Below are 27,414 nucleotides of genomic sequence, written 5' to 3'. Positions count from 1 at the left end.
GCCAGCCTATTAACAGCCAGCCTGAGGGGAAGCTGTCACATTTAGCAATGGTGCACTTTCTGCTGCCGCTGAAGCTTTGCCTTTGACACCTTCAGACAAGAAAACTTTGGTCTAAACCTGGGTTCTCACTTCTTCCCTACTTCCCACCAATGTGTTCTGATTTGTGACAAATTTTCTTTAAAGGATAACCCAAGAACAAAAATGTAATGCATTGCAGCCTACCAGTCCTTTGATGTGGTAGGAATATTAGTTTCCTTTTTGCAGGCTGAGAACATTTTTAGAATCCACAGAAACCTTTTGATCTTGCCAGAAATGCAGTTTCTTGTCACTTCTTGTGAAGTGTACACAACGCAAATCAATCTTGGCTTTCTTTTGTAAACTGCTAATCCTGTCATTCTCTATGTAATGCAGATGAACAAATGCAGACATGTTTGAAGTTCAACCTGGGTGACAACCATGGCCCCTTCATAGATATAGTGAGGAGTGAGCGTAGCTACCCTAGGGCAGGAAGTGAGTTATTCTCAGCATTACAAAGTGAAAATACAAAAAAAAAGACTGTTAAAAAAAAGAAAACTAACGCAGGCAACCTAAGGACTGGAAAGCTGCAATATATTATATTTTTGTTTTTTGAGTTTAGGTATGATTTGAAGACAGTGTTCCGATCTGAGAACTTTTATCCCAAAATCTCATGTGAACAAAGATATTTTTAGTCATCTGAACAACTAAGCAATACAGTTTGTCTTCTGAAAAGTTTCAGAAAGTTCAGTTAAAATGGACCTCTCATCCCTCTATTTATTAAATACTTGACATCAATATAAAATATTTATTTAAAATAATGAAGTTAACAATACTTACCAGCCCCTTTCTTGTTCTGCTTTGCAAGGCTTTTCACCCTGTCATCTCGCTGGTTGGAAAGAAATGTATCGGCGGCCAGCTAATCTACCAGCCCACCATTGATGTTTGCACCCCTTTCCTCCAAGGTCTCATGCATGTAGTTTTATATTATATATACTGTTCTTTCTGCCTGGAAACTGGAGATTGTCCATAGCAACCAAAACTATCCCTTTACATCAAAAATGATTTTAGACCAGCTAGAAAACAGCGATAATAAATTAGAATCACTCGCAGAATTGAGCTATAGCGATTTGTGAGGAGAACCGTCATCAAATACTGAAAAGTAATGACAGTGACAATTCTGCAACTGAGCAAATTTCAGTGTTTTTTGATTTGATTACATTATTGAATCATTTTTATTATTGTTATATTATTATTTGGTATAATTATTTATAGTTATTTATTATATTATAATTTATGATTTCATTTTTCAAACTTTATCATACCCGGGATGTCTGCTAGACTCTGGTTTGGACAGATTTAAGTGAGTTATTCCTAAGAATTACAGGACTACAATATAAAACGCCAAATTTTCATGCAAAATAATTGTAACGCTTTCAGCACCTAAAATTGGAAATAATCGTACCGCCAGGGAGGTTACGTATTAAAAGAAAATGTGAGATAAGGTGAAATTTGGCTGTAAATCTGTACATTTTCCACACACCTATTTTCTTGATGGGGTCTTTCAATTTTTTCGGCTTTGATGTTCCTGATGAATACGTAGATGATGTCTGTGAAGGTAAAGTAGTTTAGCAGAAATCTAAATATGATTATGAAGAATTTGAACTATGGGATACATACAAGAATCATGTGTATTCTTACTTGAATCTTGGTGTGATTTGTATATTTCTTGCAGATCAGTGATGATTTCACCATTACTTTTAAAAGGTAATAACTGCGTTCACCGAGGTATTTGGTACACACAGGATGGATTTAAATTCTCTGTGGTTGTTAAAGGATAATTTCACCTTTTTCGGGCAGAATTTCACTTTTCATAATAAATAGAAGCGTTTTCCAATGCCATTTCAAGCTCAGCTATCCCAATGTGCTTTTCTCTCACTTGTCAGATTCCATCACTCCCTATAACTTGTTTCTCCCTTCCACCCACTTTCTATACAATCTGATTGTATAGCCCATCAAGGGCTTGTCTAATTTGATACAAACTGAATGGACATGTCAAACCAAATCGACGGCTATTGCCAGCAATGGCACTGTCCGAATTGGTGTGTCGCTGACTTTGAGGCGCCGCAACCGATTCCCAAAAATTGTTTCTGTAGTACTTTTTGCGACTTTGGGTGCGATTTTGATAGACATCTGTGCAGGAACCTGCACAGATTTCTCTGAAATTGCCTCCGAAATCAGGCTGACATGTAGGTTTGACTGAACTTGCACAATCTCAGTATCATAGCAGTTTGAACCTAGGCTAAGACATACAGCAAGGGTTACGGTAAGGCCTTGTTTTTAAACTCAAAGAAAGCTTTTCATTTTATGCAACCGAGGTACATTAAATGTATGTTGGTACATAGAGGAGCTAGATTTTAGAAAAAAGGTGAACTTAGCCTTTAAGGTACATATTTCATTGAACGGGGTCCCACAGCAATAAAAACCCGAAAGGTGTTCTAATCCCACTCCACTCTATCCAAAACTTAAACAAAATTGCCTTTAGATATATTTTCATGTTCAGTTCCATTATGTAGTATGTGGTACACTCACCTGCCCCTTCAACGTGAATGTTCTCAAGGAGGAAGTTATGCTGGTTCTTAGCGCCTTCTGCATCTAAGAACAAAAATAGAATTAATATATATCCAGGGCAGTAAAGATCTAATCTGATTCATTACTGATCTGTTCAGAGATGGAAGAACTTGAAATGCTATAGAAATCTACAACAATGTACATATTGCTGGATATTACTGCTACTTATAACATGGAATTCATAAAGTCTGGCGCATACAGATTTTGCAAACGTATCTCTCGTGTTCTAAAAGTGGTGAAGAATGTGCCAAATCCATGTACCTGTCTAGAACTTGGCTGCGCCACTTTTAGAATCCACGAGACACTTTTGCAAAAAAAAAAAAAAAAAAAGATAAAATCTGCTTGCACCAGTTTCTCATTGTAGGCTAAAAGAGAGTTGGTCTTAATTAGCTCCACTTTCCTAAGATACGAACTGTCTGTATTTTATTTTGAATGTGGTGCATTTAATGCACCATGTTCTGCCTATAAATAGGTTAAAGGAGAAGTCCAGCCAAAGGTCGTTTGGCTGGGCTTCTCCTAAGGGTCACAGACAGGAGTGCACTTCGTTTTGCACTCCTGTGACCCAGTCACTCAGATCAGTCCAGGCACCGCGTTATAATGACAATGGGAGTCTGGATTCGCCAGGTGCCTGGACTGACACTCGTCTCAGCCTCTCAGCGAGCCACTAAGAGGCTGAGATGGCCACTCCCCATCCCTCCATAGCTCAGTTCTCCAATGGACGAGGAGGGAGAAGAGCAGAGATCTGTGACTGACAGTCTACAGCCCTCTGCTCACGGAGCTGTGAAAAATCGAGCCATCGGCGATATTCAATTTCTCGGTTCTCAGTGCAGAGGTGCCGGAGGACAGATGCAGCATCCATCTAATAGAAAAGAAAACCATACTTCTCTTTTAAAGTGCTAGTTAGCTGCTGCCCAGCTGGTGAAGCGGGAAGGGTATATGAACAGGGATAACTTCCGGACACAGACTTTATAGGAAAAACAAACTGTTATTTCACACAGGCCGGCGTGACACTAAACTTGAGCTAGCGCTGCATAGTCAAATACCCCAACTATAGACTTTGACAGCGTACCTATAGCATTTGCAATTACTTGTAGCAATTTGGACTACAATTATAAAGTACAGTGTTCCTCGGGTATTTCTTTGCATCGCATGTCCCACTAGTGCCCAGTGTTATCAACTGACATCATGTTTGTGAGCCAAGCTAAAGGGATTGTGGGATAAGTAGTTCCTCAGACTGTTAATTGCTTCACATGACTTCGTACCTGGACCACATATCCAAGGGATCTTTGCTACCATCAGAGATATTGCTGGGAGGAACTATATAAGAAGCCAAAGCCCTGTCCTGCCCTGTGGTCTCTTCCTCCTGGGCCTGATGCAAGACGGACCTCTCCGTGCAAGGACAGAGAGGTTGCAGCATACCACACATGGTGTATCACATTCCAACCCAGACGAGAAGGGGCTAGCACTGCTTGCTGTTCATCAAACATCCATTCAGCAACACCTTGGTTGCCCCCCAACCTGTGTTCTGAGCTTTGCATCGGCAGATCGATACTGCAGATCCCCCGCACGTGTGACACTATAGGAGCTGCTGTCTGGAGGGTCCTAAATCGGCTTGGTCATTGGTGAGAGGGCAATCTCCCACCTTTATAAATCCTTCTCTCACGGTTTTACTGGGACACTTTGCACAAACATCTTAACCTTGGAAATACTTTAATGAGATTATCTTGAACACTGTGCACAAGACACCTTTAGCTTCTACCATTCCAAGAAATCTTATTGTTGTCTATTACACCTTATTGGATACAATTAACAAGCTCATGCATGCCGGCAAAGACCATCAGATCTGCAACAGGGACATTGCTGTCATTATTGCTACAGGGGTCCTTATACCATTGCCATTACGTCTGACCTCTCCTTAGGGTTAAAAGTTAGGCTGGCCTAGATTTCCCCTTTAGAAGTTTGTAAATATAATCATCTAACTTGTTTATCCTTTCAGGGGCAAGAATTCCACTGTACATGTGTATATACTAGACTGTTTAACCTCGAAATATTTGTTTGTGTTATTTGGAGGTATTCCTTTGCTGAGTTGGTGCTGTTGCTCAGTAGATCTTCTTTGAACTGTTCTAGTAAACATTATCAGAACATAAATGCACAGAATTGTCTGACTTATTGCTTTAAGGTGGTACAAAGATGTCTGAGCCCATAGTGTCAGGTGGGTTGGAATGTTCCTCAGGTCATTGTAGTGCAGTTAAGCAGGTAATTCCAAACAGACCCTTAAGGGGTCATGCTACATTTTGGGGCTCATCCGGGATGCTATCTGCAGCTGGCCTTAACCGACCTAGACAACAGCCACAATCCTCGTGGGAAGTCGCTTTGATGGTCACGGTTGCTTGGGGCAGGAGTCAGGGAGTTCCAACAGAGAAGTTCTGGAGATCTTGAGAAGTGAGCACACAGAGAGAGATGAGAGATATTGCTCAGAAGGTGGCTGAGAGCTCTGGTCCCAGGACATAGGGCTTACATGGTGAAAAATGAAGCAACATATGAGTCAGATCAAATCAGGGTACTACTAGAATGGCAGGAAGAGGTACCTATGTTATTTCGGGAGGAAGAGGTACGTTTGGCTGAAGGTGGTGATTGCTAAAGTGTTCCCACTCAAATTGGGGGTAGAAAAGACTGAGAGGCAGTCCTTGACCAAATCTCAGGAGAAGGGTCTTGTACCTGTGGGAGCTTACTCTCAAGGGGCCAGTGCTCCTCCTCTCTCTTTTCACATGGATATGAGCTGACTAGTTGATAGCTTAGTGAAGAATAAATATGGAAATGCCATTTGTGAAGAATCACCAACAAGTGGGACACAATTGTGAAGTGGAACAAAATCTATTGGATTTTCGAAACTTTTTTAACTAATAAAAAAATGAAAAGTGGGGCGTGCAAAATTATTCGGCCCCCTTGCGTTAATACTTTGTAAACCCACCTTTTGCTGCGACTACAAAGGAATGGTTCACAAATAAACGTATCCAGTTGTTAGAATGGCCAAGTCAAAGTCCAGACCTGAATCCAATCGAGAATCTGTGGAAAGAGCTGAAAACTGCTGTTCACAAACGCTCTCTATCCAACCTCACTGAGCTCGAGCTGTTTTGCAAGGAAGAATGGGCAAGAATTTCAGTCTCTCGATGTGCAAAACTGATAGAGACATACCCCAAGCGACTTGCAGCTGTAATCGCAGCAAAAGGTGGCTCTACAAAGTATTAACGCAAGGGGGCCGAATAATTTTGCACGCCCCACTTTTAATTTTTTTATTAGTTAAAAAAGTTTCAAAAATCCAATAGATTTCGTTCCACTTCACAATTGTGTCCCACTTGTTGGTGATTCTTCACAAAAAATAAAAATTTTATATCTTTATGTTTGAAGCCTAAAATGTGGCAAAAGGTTGAAAAGTTCAAGGGGGGCGAATACTTTCGCAAGGCACTGTATTTAGACCAGCTCCTCTACCTCCAAGGAGGTTGGTTAGGGAACAAACTATAGAGTCACCTGTGATGAAAAACCTACCAAAGAACCTAGTGGAGCCCTCCCCTATAGTCTCGGTACAAGCCCTACAAGCCCTACTGGATACTGGAGCTCAGGTGACATTGCTGTATCTGGACTTTTAACACAAGTACTTGAAGCATATCCCTTTCTGCAAGCTCAAGGAGTTAGAGATTTGGGGCATAGGTACCCAGAAGTGCCCATACGATGGTTACATACCCATCAAGATAACTTTCGATCCTGCCACGGCAGGAAAACCAGAGACTTTCGATACGCTGGATGTTGTCCATCCCTGGGGCAGGCTGAAACTCCTTATTGATAGGCACCAACACCAAGCTTGTGAGGAGACTATGCACTCCTCTGGTCTTGGAGGGCACTCCAGTAGTCAAGATTCACCCTCAGCTGAGGCAGGCGTTCCAGCGAGTGTTACAAGAGAAGAAGGCACCTGCTGAAGGAGTGGGAATTTTGTGGTGATTGGATACCCATGAGAAGGTATTGCAGCCTGGGGAGAGGGCCTGTCTGAAAGCCACTGGCAAGCTATCATGGGACCATCTAGCCTATTAAGTGATGGTGGAGGCTGATCCAGCAGAGGAGGAGGCTGGTATAGAATTGGTCCCGGAGATCATACCCACTTAGGCCTTACTAAGAACCGGGGGATGAATCCTTGTCAGCGTGAGGAACATCACTAGTCACCCAATCAGCTTAAAGCCTCGTATGGTGATCAGAAAAGTGAGTGCTGCCACCCCAGGAGGGAGATAAGGTAGTTCAGACGGGAGATGGAAGAAGACCCACTGTCCACTGCCAAAATCTACCCTCTGCCTGGAAAGAGAGGATCAAAGCTTAGATAGCTCAATGGGACAAAATGTTCTCCAAGAGTGGCTTTGATGTGAGCTGTGCCAGGAGTGCTTCACATCAAATTTGACTCACCGAGGATAAGCCTTTTTCGAGAAAGGGCCAGCCGAATCCCCTTGTGTGAACTAGAGGATCTTTGAGAGAAGTTGGCTGAATTGAAGAGATCAGGGGGCATTAATGAGTCCAGGAGCCCCTATGCCTTTCCGATTGTGGTAGTGAGGAAAAACAAAGGGTCCTTTTGGATGTGCATCGACTACCAAACCTTGAACCGAAGAAATATCCTAGATCAGTACACAGCCCTTAGCATCGAAGAAGCCCTACAATCCTTATCAGGGGCCAAATGGGTCAGTGTACTGAATGTAAAGAGTGGGTATTACCAGATCCCCATGCATCCAGATGACTGAGAAAAGACAGCAACGTATAAAAATGCGTTTAATATAATAAAAGCACACAGACAAATGGCTACTCACAAAAGTTGATTATAATCAGGCATGTCTATACAGTGAATGGGGAGGTATCCAAAGTCACTGGTCCACTGAGAAGCAAAGCAAAGCTCGTGGATTGCTGGTAGGTCCAAGAGAAGGGGTATAGCAGTTCAACCTCTGCAATTGTTTTTTTTAAATCGCTACCTTGCGGATACTGTAATAGCAGTGGCATGTAGTCTGTGCAGCGCCCGGCGAGCCGAGAGGCTGAACCGGAAGTGCGCCTCAGCGTGGAACGCAGGCTCCGTAGACCGGAAGTGACGTAACAACCAAAAGTTCTTATTGGTCCTTATATTAAACGCATTTTTATATATACTGCACTTAGTTTGGCGCACTTCTCCTTTCTTTGCATTATATTTTTTTACATATCATTTTTGGACATTATCTTTTAACCTTTTATTCCCTCCCACCTTCTTTTTACTGAAAAAAAGAGACTTTACTGTGATTGGTCCTTTGCCACCATCTCATCTTCCTTTTATTTTGGAGGGGTGTTGTACCAAGAGTCAGAAGGGAAGCTCCACCCAGTGGTCTATGTGAGTCACAGCCTCATCTCTCCTGAGAAGAACTACCCTGTGCATAAATTGGAGTTCTTGGCCCTCAAGTGGACTGTGGTAGATAAGTTACGAGACTATGTGCACGGAGCTACCTTTGTAGTGAAGACTGACAACAACCCATTGACTTACCTACTGTCCACTGCAAAGTTGGACGCCACTGGGCATCAGTGGCTCGCCGCTCTGTCAGAGTTTCAGTTCAGCTCAAAATACCAACTGGGTGTGGGAAACAGAGACGCTGACACTCCACTCTTTCCTGAAGGCCTCACTCTATCAAGACTGGACAGAAGAGTTCCATTTACCCCTCAAAAGAGTACAGGCTGTGTGTCAAGGAGTAGAGTTTTGCCAATTTCCTCAGCTGAATAATAATAATTGTGAATAATTTCTGGTAATCATCACATGATTGTGCTACACCATCGCATCCACGTCAAACGATGTCTGATTTTCCAGCTGATAGACTCAGTCCAGGCCTTCCTTTCACCATTGTTGACCTTGATGTCTTTGGCCCATGGTCTGTCATTACAAACCACAGTTGTATTTACCTGTATGACCACCAAAGCTGTGCATATTGAAGTGATTGTGTCACTTGGACACTTCTAGCTTTATAAATGCTCTCAGACATTTCGTTGCTACTTGGGGCCCTGTGAAACACATCCGTTCAGACAGAGCTACTAATATTAATTGCAGCAGCCAAAGAACTGGAAATGTCCTCAAATATTAACACCAAAGGAGTGTAGAGATATCTTAGTAATCAGGGCTGTACATGGACTTTCAACCCATCCTCACACGGGATGACCCTTTGGAAAGAATGATTAGCATAGCTCACAGTATACTTGATTCTATCTCCCTTCAAGTAAGGACTGCAAGACACACTCATGAGAGTCTCACAACTTTCATGGCGGAAGCCTCAGCCATCATCATTGCCAGACCTCTAGCTCCAGTCCCAGATGACCTAGAGGATACTACTATGCTTACTCCAGCAACACTCCTAAACCAGTAAACTGGAGTAGTCAGTGCTCCTCCTGGAGACTTCAACAATGAGGATTTGTATTTGTGCCAGTGGAGAGAAGTGCACAGCCTTTCAAACACCTTTTGGGTCAGGTGGAACAAACAGTACATTTCCATTTTGCAACCATGGAAAAAGTGGCTGGAGACCAAGCCTAACCTAAAGGAGGGTGATGTTGTTCTGGTGAAGGACTGTCAACTCCAAAGAAATGAGTGGCCTCTAGCTCTTGTCACCAAAACTCTTGAGGATTGGAGAGTCAAAAAGGTTGAATTTAAAGTTCACTAAGTCCCCCATGCAAGTTTTTTTTTTCTGGTGCGGGGTTCCCCTTAATATCCATACCAGACCTGAAGGGCCTGGTATGCTCTTGGAGGAGAACCCATGCCATTTTTTTTAAAATTAAAGTCGCCTGGCCTGGGGCGACTTAAAGTCGTGTTGTAAGTCGCGCTGTGATTCACACTCAAGTCGTGTCCAAGTTGTCTCCCAAAGTCGCACTGGAAGTCGTGTTGCCCCATGTGAATGCACTGTTAATGATATGGCGCTCGCTACTATGAATTGCGCCGGCATCTTCTGTGTTGCGCTTCTGCGTGCGCTGGTTCATACACTCACTTGAAAATTTACCTGACACACAAATGGAGGTATGAACCGACGCAGCGCATTCATGTTAGTAAATCAGCCCCATTGTGTTTTCTGAATGCTTTATACATTGATTGTAGATATTTTTTTCAATAGTTTCACCCACCCTGTTTTGCTAATAAAGATTCAAGTTTACATTCAGTCTGGCTTATTGCAGAATAGGAGGGTAGCTGCATGTTGAATTACATACAGGGAAACGTTTAGCAAGGACAGAACATGCCACGATGTAGAGTTTGTGCATTCATTGCAACTAAATGCATAACTGCCACATTTTAGAACAAACTCAATTTGGTGCACGAGTAGCAGTCAGAATCAAAAATGCTGCAGATGCTTCATGAATTTGGCACAAGTTGTTAATAAGAAGGAATATCAGCAGAAAAGTGGCACAGCAGCTTTAAATACAGAAATACAGTGTACTCATCACTTACTGTGAGCTGGACAGGAGGCAAAAAAAATCTTATCTCTCCTAATTATGTAGCACCCTTCCAGTTAGGGTTCAGGATGCTATGAGTAGATGTTTAGTCTGCTCAGTGTTTCACAGACTGCTGGTCTGATTATTGCCCCCTGCATTCTAGAGGTTCTGGAATCACAGTAAGAGGAAAGACAGAGGGACAGTCTGAATATTTATGGGGACCTAGCCAATTCCTGGGGAAGTGTGCTCAGTAGGTGACTGGGGAGCCCCTACATAGTCTGAGGCCTGTAGCAGGAGTGAGTGTCCCCTGGGTCCAATCTTGTAAGAGCCCCTAACCTGCAGGGTCTCTGCCCCTAAGGCTAGTCTGCTGAATGCTGCTTAAGAGTCATCAAGGTCCCAGCTGTAGCATAGTGTATTTTAAAGTCTGGGCTGGGAATTTCAGTCTGGAGACCTCAAGAAAGAGTAGTGATGGAAGTTGGAAGAGGGTGTTCAGCTGTCCCCTGGTATTGTGAATTTTTATTTTCCCTCTCTGCTGTGGGGTCTGAGCTATGTTTCATTAGCTAATATGGTGAAAAATTTGTGTATGTAACATTGGTACAAAATGATAAGGGGGCATCGGTTGTACATAGAATAAGGATGATTTTGGGAGGGAATGATGGAAAAATGAATTAGAGCAAAATATTTTTCTTTTAAGTTATGGTATTCATAGTTTTAATTAGAATAATACAGGGGTGTTCTGATCAAGAAAACTGATCTGGATGGTCAACATTGGTAATAGGTGTCCAGAACACTCTGTTTTGCCCTATTTTAGCTATGAAGGGTTAAAACCATCGAAAGATGGCTACAGAGCGTGCTTCAAATGCATACATAGACGACCTTATCAGGGGATGCGCAGGTGGCTCTGTGATCACGAGTCCTGGAGACAGCTGATCACGGAAGTAAACAAAAGTCGGTTACCTTTTTTTTTTTTTTCTTCACGCTGCAGCAGAAAGCTGTTTACCGGCTTCTGTAAGAGGGACATCAGTCCCCTTACTGCCCACCAGTGCTTCTAATTAGTGCTAATTAGTGTCCTCTAAGCCACCTATCAGTGCCCACCAGTGCTATCTGTCAGTGCCCATCTGTACTGCTAATCAGTGCCCTCCAGTGCCACCTATCAGTGCCATATCATCATAACCTCCTGATTAGTGCTCACCAGTGCCGCCTATCAGTGCCTATCCATGCCGCCTATCAGTGCCCATCAGTAAAGGAGAAAAATTACCTGTTTGCAAAACTTAAAACAGAATCTAATAAACGTTTTGTGTTTTTTCTAACTTTTTGGTCTTTTTTTGTTTGGCAAAAAATAAAAAACCCAGTGGTAAATCGGCAAAATCGAAAAACGTCTGTAAACGAAATGCGGCTAAACGCGAGTTACCACGCTTAGAAGCGATTGGCTCTTGAAATGGTGATAAACTCAGCTTCTGAACCCATTTTCTTGCGTTCCAAAAAATGCCTTTACACTCAACTGCCTAGAAACGACTATAAACGACCCTGTATATATGTACAGATAAGATAACATAGAGGGGAGTTCAGACGAGGTTGAAAAAAACTCCCAAATGCTCCTAAACGTCCATTTACCAGCAGTGTACATGAGGCCTAAATACCATCAAAAGAAAGCTCTATTTGTGTGAAAAAAATTATAACATTTTCATTTGGGTACAGTGCTGCCTGACCGCGCAATTGTCATTCAAAGTGTGAGAGTGCCCAGTATGCGAGTAGTTAATGGAAATTAGTCTTTCTTCAACCTATGGCACTACAGCTAAATAATTGTTTTTAGTCTCAAGGTGTGTCGGCCAGGAAGTGTCTGAAGGGCAGCTAAAATCATCCAGATCCAGTGGTATTCATTTGACTTCTAAAGCTAGAATTACACTTTATGCTGATGGCAGATCTTATCATATTCCTAATAAGTTGCTACTTACCTTGTTGTCCATCATCACAGTTATCAAAATGAACAAACCCTGGATAAAAAAAAAAAAAAAAAGGCGTATTTTAGAATTCTGGGTTATTATATTCATGTACAGTTGTGCTCAAAAGTTTGCATACCCTGGCAGGAATTGTGAAATTTTGGCATTAATATTGAAAATATGATTGATCATGACAAAAAACGTTGTCTTTTATTTAAGGATAGCAATCACATGCAGCCATTTATTATCACATAGTTTTTTGGATCCTTTTTAAATCATGATAACAGAAATCACCCAAATTGCCCTGATCAAAAGTTTACATACCCTGGAATGTTTGGCCATGGTACAGACACAGGAGGTGGCACACATAGGGTAAAATGGCAATTAAAGGTTAATTTCCCACATTTGTGGCTTTTTAAATCACAATTAATGTCTGTGTATAAATAGTCAATGAGTATATTAGCTCTCACTTGTATGCACCAAGCAGGCTAGACACTGAGCCATGAGGAGGTAGAAAAGAACAGTCAAAGGACCTGCGTAACAAGGTAATGAAATGTTACAAAGATGGAAAAGGATATAAAAAGATATCAAAAGCCTTGAATATGTCAGTCAGTACTGTTCAATCACTTAATAAGAAGTGGAAAATTAGGTGATCTCTCGATACCAAGACAAGGTCAGGTAGATCAAGAAATATTTCAGCCACAACTGCCACATGAGTTGTTTGGGATACAAAGAAAAACCCATAGATAACCTCAGGAGAAAAATACAGGCTGCTCTGGAAAAAGATGGCGTGGTTGTTTTTAAGGAGCACAATACGATGATACTTGTACACATATACAGTATAGTTGTGCGGGGCCTTGAATCAAGACAGGAGAAGGGAAAGAGGGGGAACTTTCAGTGTAGCTAGAAGTGCTCTGGGATCTCCGCTCAGCTCACAGTCTAAAATAAACATTGTACCTTAACTTTACATGATTCCAACTTGTAGTGTGAGTGTAATGTATGACAAGCAGAAAACTCTACACGATTCTGCCTTGTACTGTGAGTGTAATGCACGACAAGCAGACTACTTCACATGGTTCCACCTTGTCCTGTGAGTGTAATGCACGACAAGCAGACTACTTCACATGGTTCCACCTTGTCCTGTGAGTGTAATGCACGACAAGCAGACTACTTCACATGGTTCCACCTTGTCCTGTGAGTGTAATACACGACAAGCAGAAAACTCCACATGATTCCGCCTTGTACTGTGAGTGTAATACAGTACAAGGTGAAATCATGTGGAATTTTCTACTTGTCGTGTGAGTGTAATACATGACAAGCAGAAAACTCCACATGATTACGCCTTGTACTGTGAGTATAATACACGACAAGTAGAAAATTCCATATGATTCCGCCTTGTACTGTGAGTGTAATACACAAAAAGCAAAAAATTCCACATGATTCCGCCTTGTACTGTGAATGTAATACACGACAAGCAGAAAACTCCACATGATTCCACCTTGTACTGTGAGTGTAATACACAACAAGCAGAAAACTCCACATGATTCCGCCTTGTACTGTGAGTTTATTACACGACAAGCAGAAAACCCCACATGATTCTGCCTTGTACTTTGAGTGTAATGCATAATAAGCAGAAAACGCCACATGATTCCGCTGAGGGAAAAAAAAGACAAAAAAAGAAAAGTAATGCAGTCACCACATCTAATGATTGCTAAGCTGCAATATATTACATTTTTGGTTTTGGGTTTAATACCTCTTCAATATATACTATGTACTTTATTACACTTACCTGACATGAGTTGAGCATGGCAAATATTCCATTGACCACTCTGTTGTCGGGATTAATTACAACTCCCAGCCCAAATCCCCATGTAGTTCCGAGAAGTGGAGTAAGGATGAAAATGGTTTTAACAATCAAAATCAAAATGTTTCTGTCTTCTTTCCCTGATTTTTCACCAATCGTAGGCCTATTTTCTATGAAAATGACTAGCACTGTGATCAATAAGTCAACAAACACAATGGTTAAAGCTGGCACCACAAATGCAAGGAACGATCTGGAGTCACTGTAGTCAAGCCAGCAAAATTTCCTGCTTATAAATTTTCCACTGGGTTCTGTTGAAGCCACGGTGACAATGGTTATAAGGAGTGGACATCCATAACCCAGGAGTAAAGCTACGATCTTCATGGTTCTCTTACTCCTTCTTAAGCTATGCATGTAGAAGACAGTGACATAAAAAACAAAGAGTCCTGTGGTCAGCATCCAGAAAAACAAAGACAAGTAGAAGAAGAAGCTAAAGAAGGCCGCGGCTTTGCAGGCAGCTGATCTTGGATTCTGCTCTAGAGTCGCTCCAATGATAAGCCAGATATCAGCTACCAGAAGCGTAACTGCAATATTTATCAGGCAGACATGACGTATGTAGGAGGTATTGTTTTTGATACCTGAGGCCAACACTAAGGCCTCGATGAGCACAGTAACCACCAAGCAAGCAAGAGATATTCCGACTCCAATGTAAGTTATGAAAGCTAAAAACTGATCTGTAATTGATGATCCCATAAGGACCGAGAAAGAAGTCAAGTGGTTACATGAGCATAATATCGCATTGTCTATTTTAATGGGGATGCAACCGCTGCTTCTCCAAATGTTCTGATGAAAGTCATACCAGACGCATTCTGGATTCTCTAGTGATGTTTTACTTTCAGTAAAGTTCATATTTATTTTAAATATACTGCTATCAATGTTATCGCTGGAGTTCTTACCAATGATTGTTGACATAACCAGTCCATTGACCACCTGTGTGGTATTTGGCAAAATGTCCTTCATCGTACTATAAGCAATGGTAACTATTGGGGTACAGTTGCCTGTTAATGCACCCCCCTCGATAAACACATTTCCAGTTAAATTTTGCAAGGAGAAATTCTTATTGTAGCTTTCATCTTTGCTCACAACTTTTCCATAAAGCTGAATATTGTTGAGGGAATCATTTTTAAAGTCGATTGTGCCATTGAAGTTCAGATTTTCTGCAAATTTCTCAACAGAATTCAGAATAGTTAAACTTTTGTTAGCATTACTGCTCCAAGCGCTGGATGTGGTGACCACGACATCAACTGTTTTTATAAAGTTCTAGGAGAAGAAAAGTTTGGTGTAATTATTTTGTTAAGACTAGTTAACCATAAAAGCTTAAAATTACTCTACTAAAAAATATTTAATAAGTTACATTCATATAAAAACATTGCCAAATAAACTGAACACTGTGTGATACCTGAATGTTTATCTAAAATATAGGGGAGGAGATGTAGTTTGTTTGAGGAGGTCTTGAATAAATATATATTTATTCCTATGGTTGAACCTTCACAAAGCCCCCAGATCTCCAGTGGAAGCAAATTGAGCTTTGTAAATTATTGAACAACCCAATTGCAAACATATCTTCAAGAAGTTATATACTCAATAGACTGTTTTAAGTACAGTTAACTGTAATTCTACTTTATTTCAGCAGAAAGAAAAACTGCAGGCACAGCGCAGAATTAAAGTTACCAAGATAGCAAGCAATTGTGCTGCAAGAGTGAAAATGACTTGCTAAGTTATTGCTAGACTTGTCAGGCTTCACAAATTTATTGCACAATTGCAGCAGGTCCACATTGCATAACTCCTGATCAACTTTCTTTGCAAACATTCTGCAAGTCTGCTGCAAGTTCTGGTTCAGTTATTGTTATATCCTCTGTGTTGTGAGAGACACAAGACTCTGGTCTGGAACAATGGAAGTTTATTTCCAGTACTCAGTGTACACTGCAACATGCATCTCAGGACAGTACATCTTATTAGGCTGCTTACATGTGTCCAAGATGGCTACTATACCCCTTGACCCTTGGCATCACTCCTGGGTGGAGCCAGCCTTAAAGTGGCAGTACACGTGGAACCCTTCAGGTATAACACCTTCCATCCATCCCTAAAAAAACAAAACAAAAAAACAAAAAAAAACAAAAACAAAACGAGAAAAGGCACAAAACATTAACTAATAACTGTCCAATAACAGTCCTCCAAACACAGGAGATGCACAGGACTTTTCCTGCATCCAAATGTGAGAGCAAGATTCCAGGGACAGTTGCGGGGATACAATGTCATTGGATCACTTTCGGCGGCCCCGTCGAAAGTCTCGTAACCGGTCTTGAAACTGAAACCGGTCAGGAGGGCGACAGTGTCGTTGAGGGCGGGCACCCATCGACTCGGGATCGGAGGAAACAGGGTCGACTGGAATGGGCACTGGCGGTGCCAAGAAGGGATCCCCCAGCTCAGTGGGTGAACCAACCTCCGGACCAGGGCTGGAGGGCTCTGTTGGAGCTGAGTTCAAAAGATCAGAGTCCCCCCAATCATCAGTTCCCATGCATCCTGATCCGCTGGGAGCAGTTCCTTGCAACACTGGTGGTTCAGCCGGCGTCAGGGATTCATGCAGTTGAAAACGAGGGCGCAGTTGGTCCGCATGCCTTCTGCAAATGGAACCATCTTCCAGGCAGACCCTATACATCTTGGGTCTCAAAGTCTCTGCAATGACAGCAGGAAGCCAACGGGTGTTGGAAGCCCCATAAGATCGGGCCCATACCTTTTGTTGGGCTGTGAATCGGGGGATCTCATGGTGTTTGACCATCTTGTCTTGGGACTGCAGTACATGTTCCTGGACTGTTTGTGGGCGGAGCATGTCCAAAACAGTCCATGGCTGCCGACCCAGAAGGAGTTCTGCTGGAGTTTTGCCGGTGGTTGCATGTGGTGTGTTTCTGTAAGCAGAAAGGAAGGAGTCCAGCTGGTGGGGTGACAGGGACTGCTGTTTACTTGTAGCCACTGTAGCTTTGAAATAGCGTTTAAAAGTCTGCACAAACCGCTCTGCTTGACCATTTGTAGCTGGGTGGTAAGGTGCGGTCAACTTGTGCTTGATGTTGTGGGCAGTCAAGAAACGCTGAAACTCCTGACTGGTGAATTGTGCACCGTTGTCTGTGACGATTTCTCTGGGGTATCCAAATGTAGCAGCAAGATGTAACAGTATGGAAACTGTTGCCTTAGTTGTTGGCTGAGTAACAGGAATTACCTCAGGCCACTTTGAATGGGCGTCCACTATGATCAAGAAGGTGTGTCCTCTGATCGGACCTGCAAAGTCCAAGTGTAGTCGAAACCAAGGAACCGTGGGCCAAGTCCAGGGCTGGACGCACCCTCGAGGAGGGTCTCTTGCAGTTTGTGCACATCCAGCACAAGCATTCACATATGTTGTGATATCTGAGTCTAAGTTTGGCCACCACACATAGCCTCGGGCCTTTTGTTTCATACGTGTGCCCCCGGGATGACCAGTATGTAGCAAGTCCAGAATGTGTCTCCGGAGGGTCTGTGGAATGATCACTCGGTCTCCCCATAAAACACAGTTACCAGCCACAGTTAATTCCATACTCCTACGGAAATAAGGTTCATAATCCTGTGTGACGGTTGCAGGCCAACCGGACCGTACCCAGGAGAGAATTGTTTTCAGAAAGGTATCCTTGGCTGTATGGGCTGCTATCTCCCCAGAAGACAAGAAGGACAGGATGGTGTAACGACAACTCTTGACCGGTGGAGAGGAGTCCATTGACCTCCCTGTCAGTCGGGAAATTGCGTCCGCATTAGCATTGGCATCATGACCGCGATAGTGGATTTTATAACTGTACGCTCCCAAGAACAGGGCATAGCGTTGGAGGCGGGCCGCAGTAGTCTGAGAGATGCCTTTGTCAGGGCTAAAGATCTGAAGGAGTGGTTTATGGTCTGTCAGTATGGTGAATTCCCTACCATACAGGTAAAGATGAAACTTCTTAATTGCCCATATCAGCGCAAGAGCCTCTTTGTCAATGTGAGAGTAATTGCTTTCTGCTTTTGTCAAAGACCTGGAGGAAAATGCCACTGGTTTTTCTGACCCATCAGGTAAGATGTGAGACAGTACAGCCCCCAGACCATAGGGTGAGGCATCACAAGCCAAGGTCAGAGGCTTCTGGAGGTCATAGTGAACAAGCATGCGTGACGCCAACAGCTTCCGCTTAGAGACTTCAAAAGCGCGTTGGCATGCAGCCGACCAGTCCCATCTGGAGTGTTTCTCCAAAAGCTTGTTCAACGGAAACAAGGTGTGTGCCAGATCTGGCAGAAATTTGTGGTAATAGTTCAGCAAGCCAAGGTATGATCGCAGCTGCTGGACATTGGTTGGGGCAGGAGCTTTGACTAAGGCATCAACCTTGGCTTCTGTGGTGTGTATACCGTCTGCATCCACAAGGTGGCCACAAAACTCCAATTACGGCACCATGAATTGGCATTTTGCTAAGTTCACTTTCAGACCCTGCTCTTGGAGTCTTTCCAACACAAGCTCCACGTTTTGCTTGTGTTCCTGGTCCGTCCGTCCCGTGATGAGCATGTCATCTAACAGGCACTGAGTGAAAGGAATGTCCGCCAAAATCTCATCCATCTTCCGTTGCCAAATGGCTGGGGCAGAGGCTACACCAAACACCATCCGATTGTACTCATACAGTCCCTTGTGGGTGTTGATGGTCAGAAACTTGCGGGAAGAAGAATGGACCTCAAACTGTAAATATGCTTGTTTGAGATCAAGCTTGGTGAACTTTTGACCCCCTGCAAGAGAGGCAAAAATGTCATCTACTCTGGGTAGAGGATACTGGTCTATTTCCAGTTGGGAGTTCAGTGCCATGCGGAAATCGCCACAAATGCGCAAGTCCCCATTCGCTTTCTTCACTGGTACAACAGGTGATGCCCACTCGCTGTGCTCTACCTTTGAGATGACACCTTGTTCCTCCAGCCGACTTAATTCTGCTTCCACTCCTGCTCGGAGTGCGAAAGGTACTGTGCGAGCTTTGAAGAACTTAGGCTGGGCGTTGGGTTTCAGCTTGAGTCTCACACAGTCATTCTTTATTTTCCCCAACTGGTCATCAAAGATCTTTGGGAACCGCTGCTTCAGGGACACCACCCATCCCTCATTATCTCCTAATGGAATTGTCACAGTGTTACAGGGATTTATGGCGATGTCTGGCATACCAAAGTGAGCAATCCAGTCTCTCCCAAAGAGAGGGGGTCCCCCATTTTCTAGTATATATAATGGCAGTCTCTTTGTCTGACCCTTGTACAATACCTGCACTTTTGCATAACCCAGTGGGTGGAGTATCTGCTTTGAGTATGTCTGCAGTTTGATTGGCGTTGGGTGGACAGTTGTTCGGGTCTGAAGTTGTCTCCATTGTTTCTGAGTGATAACTGAAACTGCTGCTCCTGTGTCTACATCCATCTTTAGTTTCTTTCACTCAATGGTTACCTCTACAGTCATTGCAGAGGGTGCTGAATGCATATGATGTATGTCTAAACTGTGGAGCACTTCCTCATCCTCTGACTCAGATGATGATGTATATCTTCCCACCATGTAGGTCTTTGTCTTGGGGTTCAGAGGTTGTTTATCTCGCACCTTCTTGCTCCGGCAAACTCGTTTCAGATGTCCTGTTTTACCACAGTTATGACAGGTCTGATCCTTAAACCAGCAGACTTTGTGATCATGGTCTGTATTCCCACAACGGTAGCAAGCTGACCCCCGGCTTGGTGGAGGTCTGTATTTCCAGTTTGCAACTGTGGACTTGACTGCTGTTCTGAAAACTTCTTGTTTCACCTCTTCTCTTTTGCCCTGGGGGTTCAATTCCTCTGTATCTTTCACAGCCATTTCCATCATTGAAGCTATATCAATTGCCTTTGCAAGGGTAAGGTCTTTCTCTGTTAACAGTCTCTTTTGGCTAGAGTCACAATTCAGTCCCATGACAAACTTATCTCTCAGTGCAGTAGGTAGGTACTCCCCAAAAGAACAGGTAGAGGCTAGTCTGCGAAGGGCGAGCAAATAAGCTTTAATTTCTTCACCTGGCTGCTGCTGCCTCTGATAAAAACGAAATCTTTCTGCAATCTCTAGTGGTTTAGGCTGGAAGTGTCCCTCTAACAGTGTCAGGAGCTCTGCCAATGTCTTAGTTGCTGGTTTTACAGGAAAAAGGAGATCCCTGAGAGTGTCAAATGTCTGAGCACCGACCACTGTCAGAAATACTGCTACTTGCCTTTCACCTGGGATGCCATTTGCACTGAAATACTGTTCCAGTCTCTCCACCCAGGAACTCCAGGATGTCTGTTCTCCATCAAATTCACTTAATGTCCCAATCAATGACATTTTCCTGCTGGGATCTGTGATTGCTTTTATCCAGGTAACAATCCACAATGTCTTTGTCTCTCTCTCAGACTGATAGACACTTAAATTCCATCCTCATCGCCACTGTTATATCCTCTGTGTTGTGAGAGACACAAGACTCTGGTCTGGAACAATGGAAGTTTATTTCCAGTACTCAGTGTACACTGCAACATGCATCTCAGGACAGTACATCTTATTAGGCTGCTTACATGTGTCCAAGATGGCTACTATAACCCTTGACCCTTGACATCACTCCTGGGTGGAGCCAGCCTTAAAGTGGCAGTACATGTGGAACCCTACAGGTATAACAGTTATGTTGTACAATTGTCATCCCACCACAGGGGTCACTGTGGCTGAATTCTCATGCTGTAGACTTGCACAGCTCTTACTGTAGACTCACCACTACAACTTTGCTCTTGCTAGAGACTTGCCATGCAAATTTGCTACAAATTTGAAAAGTGGCAAATAGAACTTGTGCTTTAAGTGCTCTGCAAGTGTACAACTTGCCAGTGAAAACACGGCCATAAAATGTGTTACAAATTATCCTTGATATCTGGATATCAAGGAAGAGGTTGCTGTTCACAGGATATTTAGCTGCAATTCTGCTTGTAACAAGCTCCTGCACGCTCGGTTCCACTCTCCCGACACTCCTCTGTGGCTATTGAATCAGATTGCAGATCGCAGCATCTGATGGTTCAGTCATCCGATGCTCTGTGATTCGAACTACAGCTATGTGTTGTTCAAATCCCGTTGTGATAGCTCAGAACAAACACCAGGCAGGCTGTATGTAAGTTCAAACAGGATTCTCACCTTTATTGGATGCACATAACACACTTTTATACATAGCAGTTTGAACACCCGCCCCCAACAACCACTTTCCTATTGGTCAATTGTAAAGAACACTCTAGTCCTAACTCGGATCCTCTTGGCCATGCAAATTAGGACTTGAAACAGGGTGAACAGGGATTGGTCCAACAGCTTGAATAGGAGGACTGATATGTGTAATGACACAGGGAATGCATTCCTTTCAGATCACGGGGCCGTCTGGAGGGGGTTAGCCTTAAGACAGGGTGGAATACCCACCACCGTGTAATAGAATCAAAGGAGAAATACTTCAGTATTCCAGGGTTCATGACACTGCTTGCTTAACTGCTCTATCCAGGGTATGCATAAAGGAAGTCCTGGACAAGAAGCGGTTATACAAGAATCATAGCTGCAGCCACAGCCATAATCTTGGTATTGTTTTTTTGAGCCAATGATTGGCTACAACCACCTGATCACTTTTTATAGGGCTTGGAAGGGGGTGAACTCTCCTGCCACAGCCCACCATCATTTCCAGGTTCTCCCATTTACCCACGAAGCTTGGGACTGATGCAAGCAGTTGGGTTGACTGTCCACAGAGGAGAGAGAGAGGAACAACTATTCCTCCCTCTCCTCTGTGACAAATGAACTCAGAATGATGAGGATTTTTTTCACTTCCGGTTTCAGCACTGTTTCCCTGGCCAGTATTGGCCAGGGATGTAGTCACTAGTGATGGACGAACTTCCGACGGGACGTTTCGCGAACGCGAACCGCGAACGCGGCCGATAGTTTGCGAACCGGAACGTTCGCGGCGGGCCCCATTGACTTCAATGGGAGGCGAACTCCGCAAACCTATAGGTCAAATTTGCAGCCACAAAATAATTATTAGCTGTGCAAACATAGTCCCACCACATGGCCAATGACATAACACATGTATGAGGTGAATCTGGGATCGACAACTACAAGCATTCTTTTTTTATATTTGAAATTGTTTTGACAATTCAGGACTGTGGAGCGCATGAAGGCAATGGAGGAGAGGGAAGGTCAGGGACCAGGGTAGGCAAAGAAGAGGGTGCAGGAGATGATCACCAGCAGCGTGACATACAGCAATGACACCTGCACCGTGATAGAGTCATCTGACAACAGCACCGTGATAGAGAGCACTGACATCAGCAGCGTGACATACAGCAATGACACCTGCACCGTGATAGAGTCATCTGACAACAGCACCGTGATAGAGAGCACTGACATCAGCAGCGTGACATAAATCACTCACACCAGCACCGTGATATACAGCACTGACAGCAGCACCGTGATAGAGAGCACTGACATCAGATGCGTGACATACAGCACTGACATCAGCACCGTGATATACAGCACTGACAGCAGCACCGTGATAGAGAGCACTGACATCAGCAGCGTGACATAAAGCACTCACACCAGCACCATTATATACAGCACTGACAGCAGCACCGTGACAGAGAGCACTGACATCAGCAGCGTGACATTAAGCACTCACACCCGCACCGTGATATACAGCACTGACAGCAGCCCCGTGATAGAGAGCACTGACATCAGAAGCGTGACATTAAGCACTCACACCAGCACCGTTATATACAGCACTGACAGCAGCACCGTGACAGAGAGCACTGACATCAGCAGCGTGACATTAAGCACTCACACCTGCACCGTGATATACAGCACTGACAGCAGCACCGTGATAGAGAGCACTGACATCAGCAGCGTGACATTAAGAACTCACACCAGCACCGTGATATACAGCACTGACAGCAGCACCGTGATAGAGAGCACTGACATCAGCAGCGTGACATTAAGCACTCACACCCGCACCGTGATATACAGCACTGACAGCAGCACCGTGATAGAGAGCACTGACATCAGCAGCGTGACATTAAGCACTCACACCAGCACCGTGATAAACAGCACTGACAGCAGCACCGTGATAGAGAGCACTGACATCAGCAGCGTGACATAAAGCACTCACACCAGCACCGTTATATACAGCACTGACAGCAGCACCGTGACAGAGAGCACTGACATCAGCACCGTGATATACAGCACTGACACCTGCACCGTAAGCAGCCCCAGGAGGAAGTCAGCACAGCACAGGGATGGTGTGATCCCCTCATAATAAGCAGCCCCAGGAGTAAATCAGCACAGCACAGGGATGGTGTGAGCCCCTCATAATAAGCAGCCCCAGGAGTAAGTCAGCACAGCACAGGGATGGTGTGATCCCCTCATAATAAGCAGGCCCAGGAGTAAATCGGCACAGCACAGGGATGGTGTGATCCCCTCATAATAAGAACCCCCAGGAGTAAGTCAGCACAGCACAGGGATGGTGTGATCCCCTCATAATAAGAACCCCCAGGAGTAAGTCAGCACAGCACAAGGATGGTGTGATCCCCTCATAATAAGAACCCCCAGGAGTAAGTCAGTACAGCACAGGGATGGTGTGATCCCCTCATAATAAGCAGGCCCAGGAGTAAATCAGCACAGCACAGGGATGGTGTGATCCCCTCATAATAAGAACCCCCAGGAGTAGGTCAGCACAGCACAGGGATGGTGTGATCCCCTCATAATAAGAACACCCAGGAGTAAGTCAGCACAGCACAGGGATGGTGTGATCCCCTCATAATAAGCAGGCCCAGGAGTAAATCAGCACAGCACAGGGATGGTGTGATCCCCTCGTAATAAGAACCCCCAGGAGTAAGTCAGCACAGGGATGGTGTGATCCCCTCATAATAAGCAGGCCCAGGAGAAAATCAGCACAGCACAGGGATGGTGTGATCCCCTCATAATAAGAACCCCCAGGAGTAAGTCATCACAGCACAGGGATGGTGTGATCCCCTCATAATAAGCAGGCCCAGGAGTAAATCAGCACAGCACAGGGATGGTGTGATCCCCTCATAATAAGAACCCCCAGGAGTAAGTCAGCACAGCACAGGGATGGTGTGATCCCCTCATAATAAGAACCCCCAGGAGTAAGTCAGCACAGCACAGGGATGGTGTGATCCCCTCATAATAATAACCCCCAGGAGTAAGTCAGCACAGCACAGGGATGGTGTGATCCCCTCATAATAAGAACCCTCAGGAGTAAGTCAGCACAGCACAGGGATGGTGTGATCCCCTCATAATAAGCAGGCCCAGGAGTAAATCAGCACAGCACAGGGATGGTGTGATCCCCTTATAATAAGAACCCCCAGGAGTAAGTCATCACAGCACAGGGATGGTGTGATCCCCTCATAATAAGCAGGCCCAGGAGTAAATCAGCACAGCACAGGGATGGTGTGATCCCCTCATAATAAGAACCCCCAGGAGTAAGTCAGCACAGCACAGGGATGGTGTGATCCCCTCATAATAAGAACCCCCAGGAGTAAGTCAGCACAGCACAGGGATGGTGTGATCCCCTCATAATAAGAACCCCCAGTAGTAAGTCAGCACAGCACAGGGATGGTGTGATCCCCTCATAATAAGAACCCCCAGGAGTAAGTCAGCACAGCACAGGGATGGTGTGATCCCCTCATAATAAGAACCCCCAGGAGTAAGTCAGCACAGCACAGGGATGGTGTGATCCCCTCATAATAAGCAGGCCCAGGAGTAAATCAGCACAGCACAGGGATGGTGTGCCTGATTAGCAGACTGTACGTCAGTCCCTATACTGCTGAAGGACTGCTGCAGTATAGGGCAGCGGTCAGCAGTGGTGCACCTCAACCCTATGTATTGTGGACCGATACCGGTCCTTACAGAACAGCAGACTGTACCTCACTCAACCCTATGTACTGTAGCACCCTACACCAGGTTATTACCAGTCCTTATAAGGACCTTTGTGGACCAAGTAGGTTGTGTGTGACTGATTAGCAGACTGTACGTCAGTCCCTATACTGCTGAAGGACTGCTGCAGTATAGGGCAGCGGTCAGCAGTGGTGCACCTCAACCCTATGTATTGTGGACCGATACCGGTCCTTACAGAACAGCAGACTGTACCTCACTCAACCCTATGTACTGTAGCACCCTACACCAGGTTATTACCAGTCCTTATAAGGACCTTTGTGGACCAAGTAGGTTGTGTGTGACTGATTAGCAGACTGTACGTCAGTCCCTATACTGCTGAAGGACTGCTGCAGTATAGGGCAGCGGTCAGCAGTGGTGCACCTCAACCCTATGTATTGTGGACCGATACCGGTCCTTACAGAACAGCAGACTGTACCTCACTCAACCCTATGTACTGTAGCACCCTACACCAGGTTATTACCAGTCCTTATAAGGACCTTTGTGGACCAAGTAGGTTGTGTGTGACTGATTAGCAGACTGTACGTCAGTCCCTATACTGCTGAAGGACTGCTGCAGTATAGGGCAGCGGTCAGCAGTGGTGCACCTCAACCCTATGTATTGTGGACCGATACCGGTCCTTACAGAACAGCAGACTGTACCTCACTCAACCCTATGTACTGTAGCACCCTAGACAGACCAAGTTACCAGTCCTGATAAAGAGCTTTGTGGAACAAGTGAGTTGTGAATGATTAGCAGACTGCAGCAGAAGGGCAGCAGTCAAGTATAATATTCTTTCTATATTTGGAAGAAAGAATATTATACGTGTACAAGCCTATTACCATACCACTGATACCAGTCCTGAAAAGAACCTTTGTGGAACTAATAGTAACAGCTACTGTTTAAACTGACCCTCACTGCCTGACACACTGCTTCCTTCCTGTCCCTATACAAACTGGCAAAACAGAGGAGACTGGAACAATAACTGGTTACTCGAATAGCACTTTTGTGGACCTGATAGTAACAGCTAATGATGATGATGATGACTAATCTGGCTGTCCCTACAATAGCAGCACACAGCGCCCTGTCCCTTTCTCTAAACTGACAAAAGACACTCAGGCTGCTGCAACAATCAGTAGCACAGCAAACCTATATACACCTAACACCTATACCAGTCCTGAAAAGAACTTTTGTGTACCAAATAGCTAGCGTTTTATCTGTCCCTGCTCCAAACAGCAACCTTTCCCTATAGTGACAGAAGAAAGAATGTAAAATGGCCGCCGGATCGGGTGTATTTATAAGTTAGGGGGAATGTCCAAGTGTCCATGTGCTGTCATGTCTCAATTGGCTGTCCTTTACCCCTCGATGGATGTGTCATCAGGTCAAAGTTCCTTTACACAGTAAAAACACGGAAGTCCGCCGGGCGAACGGCGCCAATAGTCCGCCGAAATGGCGGACCGCGAACAGCCGAAATTCGCCGCGAAACGACCGCCGGGCGAACTGTTCGGCCATCCCTAGTAGTCACTGTCTTTGGAGGGAGAGGAGGGATTTGGGGTCTAATAGATTCATGTCGCCTTAGCCTCTGCAACATTTCCAGAATACGCCCCTTTTTAACTAATGACACCACCGAACTTCTAATTCACTCCCTGGTCATCTCTCACCTTGACTACTGCAACTCCCTCTTCATTGGATTACCTTTACATAGACTATCCCCCCTTCAGTCCATAATGCATGCCGCTGCCAGACTCATACACCTTAACAGCCATTCAGTGTCCTCCACCCCTCTCTGCCAATCCCTCCACTGGCTTCCACTCACCCAACGAATAAAATTCAAAGTACTAACAATAATTTAAAAAGCCATCCACAACTCTGCCCCCAGCTACATCACTAACCTAGTCCCAAAATACCAACCAAGCCGCTCTCTTTGGTCATCCCAAGACCTCCTGCTCTCGAGCTCCCTTGTCACCTCCTCCCATGCTCGCCTCCAGGATTTCTCCAGATTTCTCCCATTCTTTGGAACTCCCTACCCCAATCTGTCCGACTGTCCCCTAATCTATCCATCTTTAGGCGATCCCTGAAAACCCTTCGCTTCAAAGAAGCCTGCTTCTAACTAACATTGTTTTACTTCCTCCATCAACTCATCCCCCCACATCTATTACCTTTTGTATCAATTGACCCTTCCTTTTTAGATTGTAAGCTCTAGCAAGCCGGGCCCTCTGATTCCTCTTGTACCAAATTGTAATGTAGCTGTAATGTCTGCCCTCATGTTGTAAAGCGCTGTGCAAACTGTTGGCGCTATATAAAACCTGTATAATAATAATAATAATAATACCTGATCATTTAAAAAACTGTAGCTGTCACTGCTCAAACTATCACAAGGGATGCTGTTCATCCCTTGTGATAGCAATATAGTGGAATGAAAAAAAAAAGTACAAAAATGAATTTAATTAAAACAAATTTAAAACACAAAATTTAAAAGCACTCCATTTCTCTGTGGCCATGGCTTTGACTAAGCCCGTGGGAGGACAAAACGCATCAGATGGGCATGGCCTGGCAGG

At 44.3% G+C, this 27,414-nt stretch overlaps 1 protein-coding gene across 1 annotated transcript in view; it reads right to left on the bottom strand.

Moving 5' to 3' along the window:
- Positions 1 to 27,414, bottom strand: part of LOC143988963 (adhesion G protein-coupled receptor F5-like) — a 102,879-nt gene that overhangs the window by 10,092 nt on the left and 65,373 nt on the right. Inside the window, exons 14-17 of the mRNA XM_077488923.1 lie at positions 13,834 to 15,165; positions 12,060 to 12,098; positions 2,608 to 2,670; positions 1,559 to 1,625 (exon numbers count right to left, since the gene is read on the bottom strand). Of these exons, the coding sequence (XP_077345049.1) occupies positions 1,559 to 1,625; positions 2,608 to 2,670; positions 12,060 to 12,098; positions 13,834 to 15,165 (1,501 nt within the window). The remainder of the gene's footprint in view (positions 1 to 1,558; positions 1,626 to 2,607; positions 2,671 to 12,059; positions 12,099 to 13,833; positions 15,166 to 27,414) is intronic.

Source organism: Lithobates pipiens, unplaced genomic scaffold (assembly GCF_037356315.1).
Source record: "Lithobates pipiens isolate NorthernLeopardFrog02 unplaced genomic scaffold, aLitPip1_a1.2 Scaffold_18, whole genome shotgun sequence".
Taxonomy (NCBI): domain Eukaryota; kingdom Metazoa; phylum Chordata; class Amphibia; order Anura; family Ranidae; genus Lithobates; species Lithobates pipiens.
Note: the sequence above shows the minus strand (reverse complement) of the source record. Positions and strands in the feature narration are given on the sequence as shown.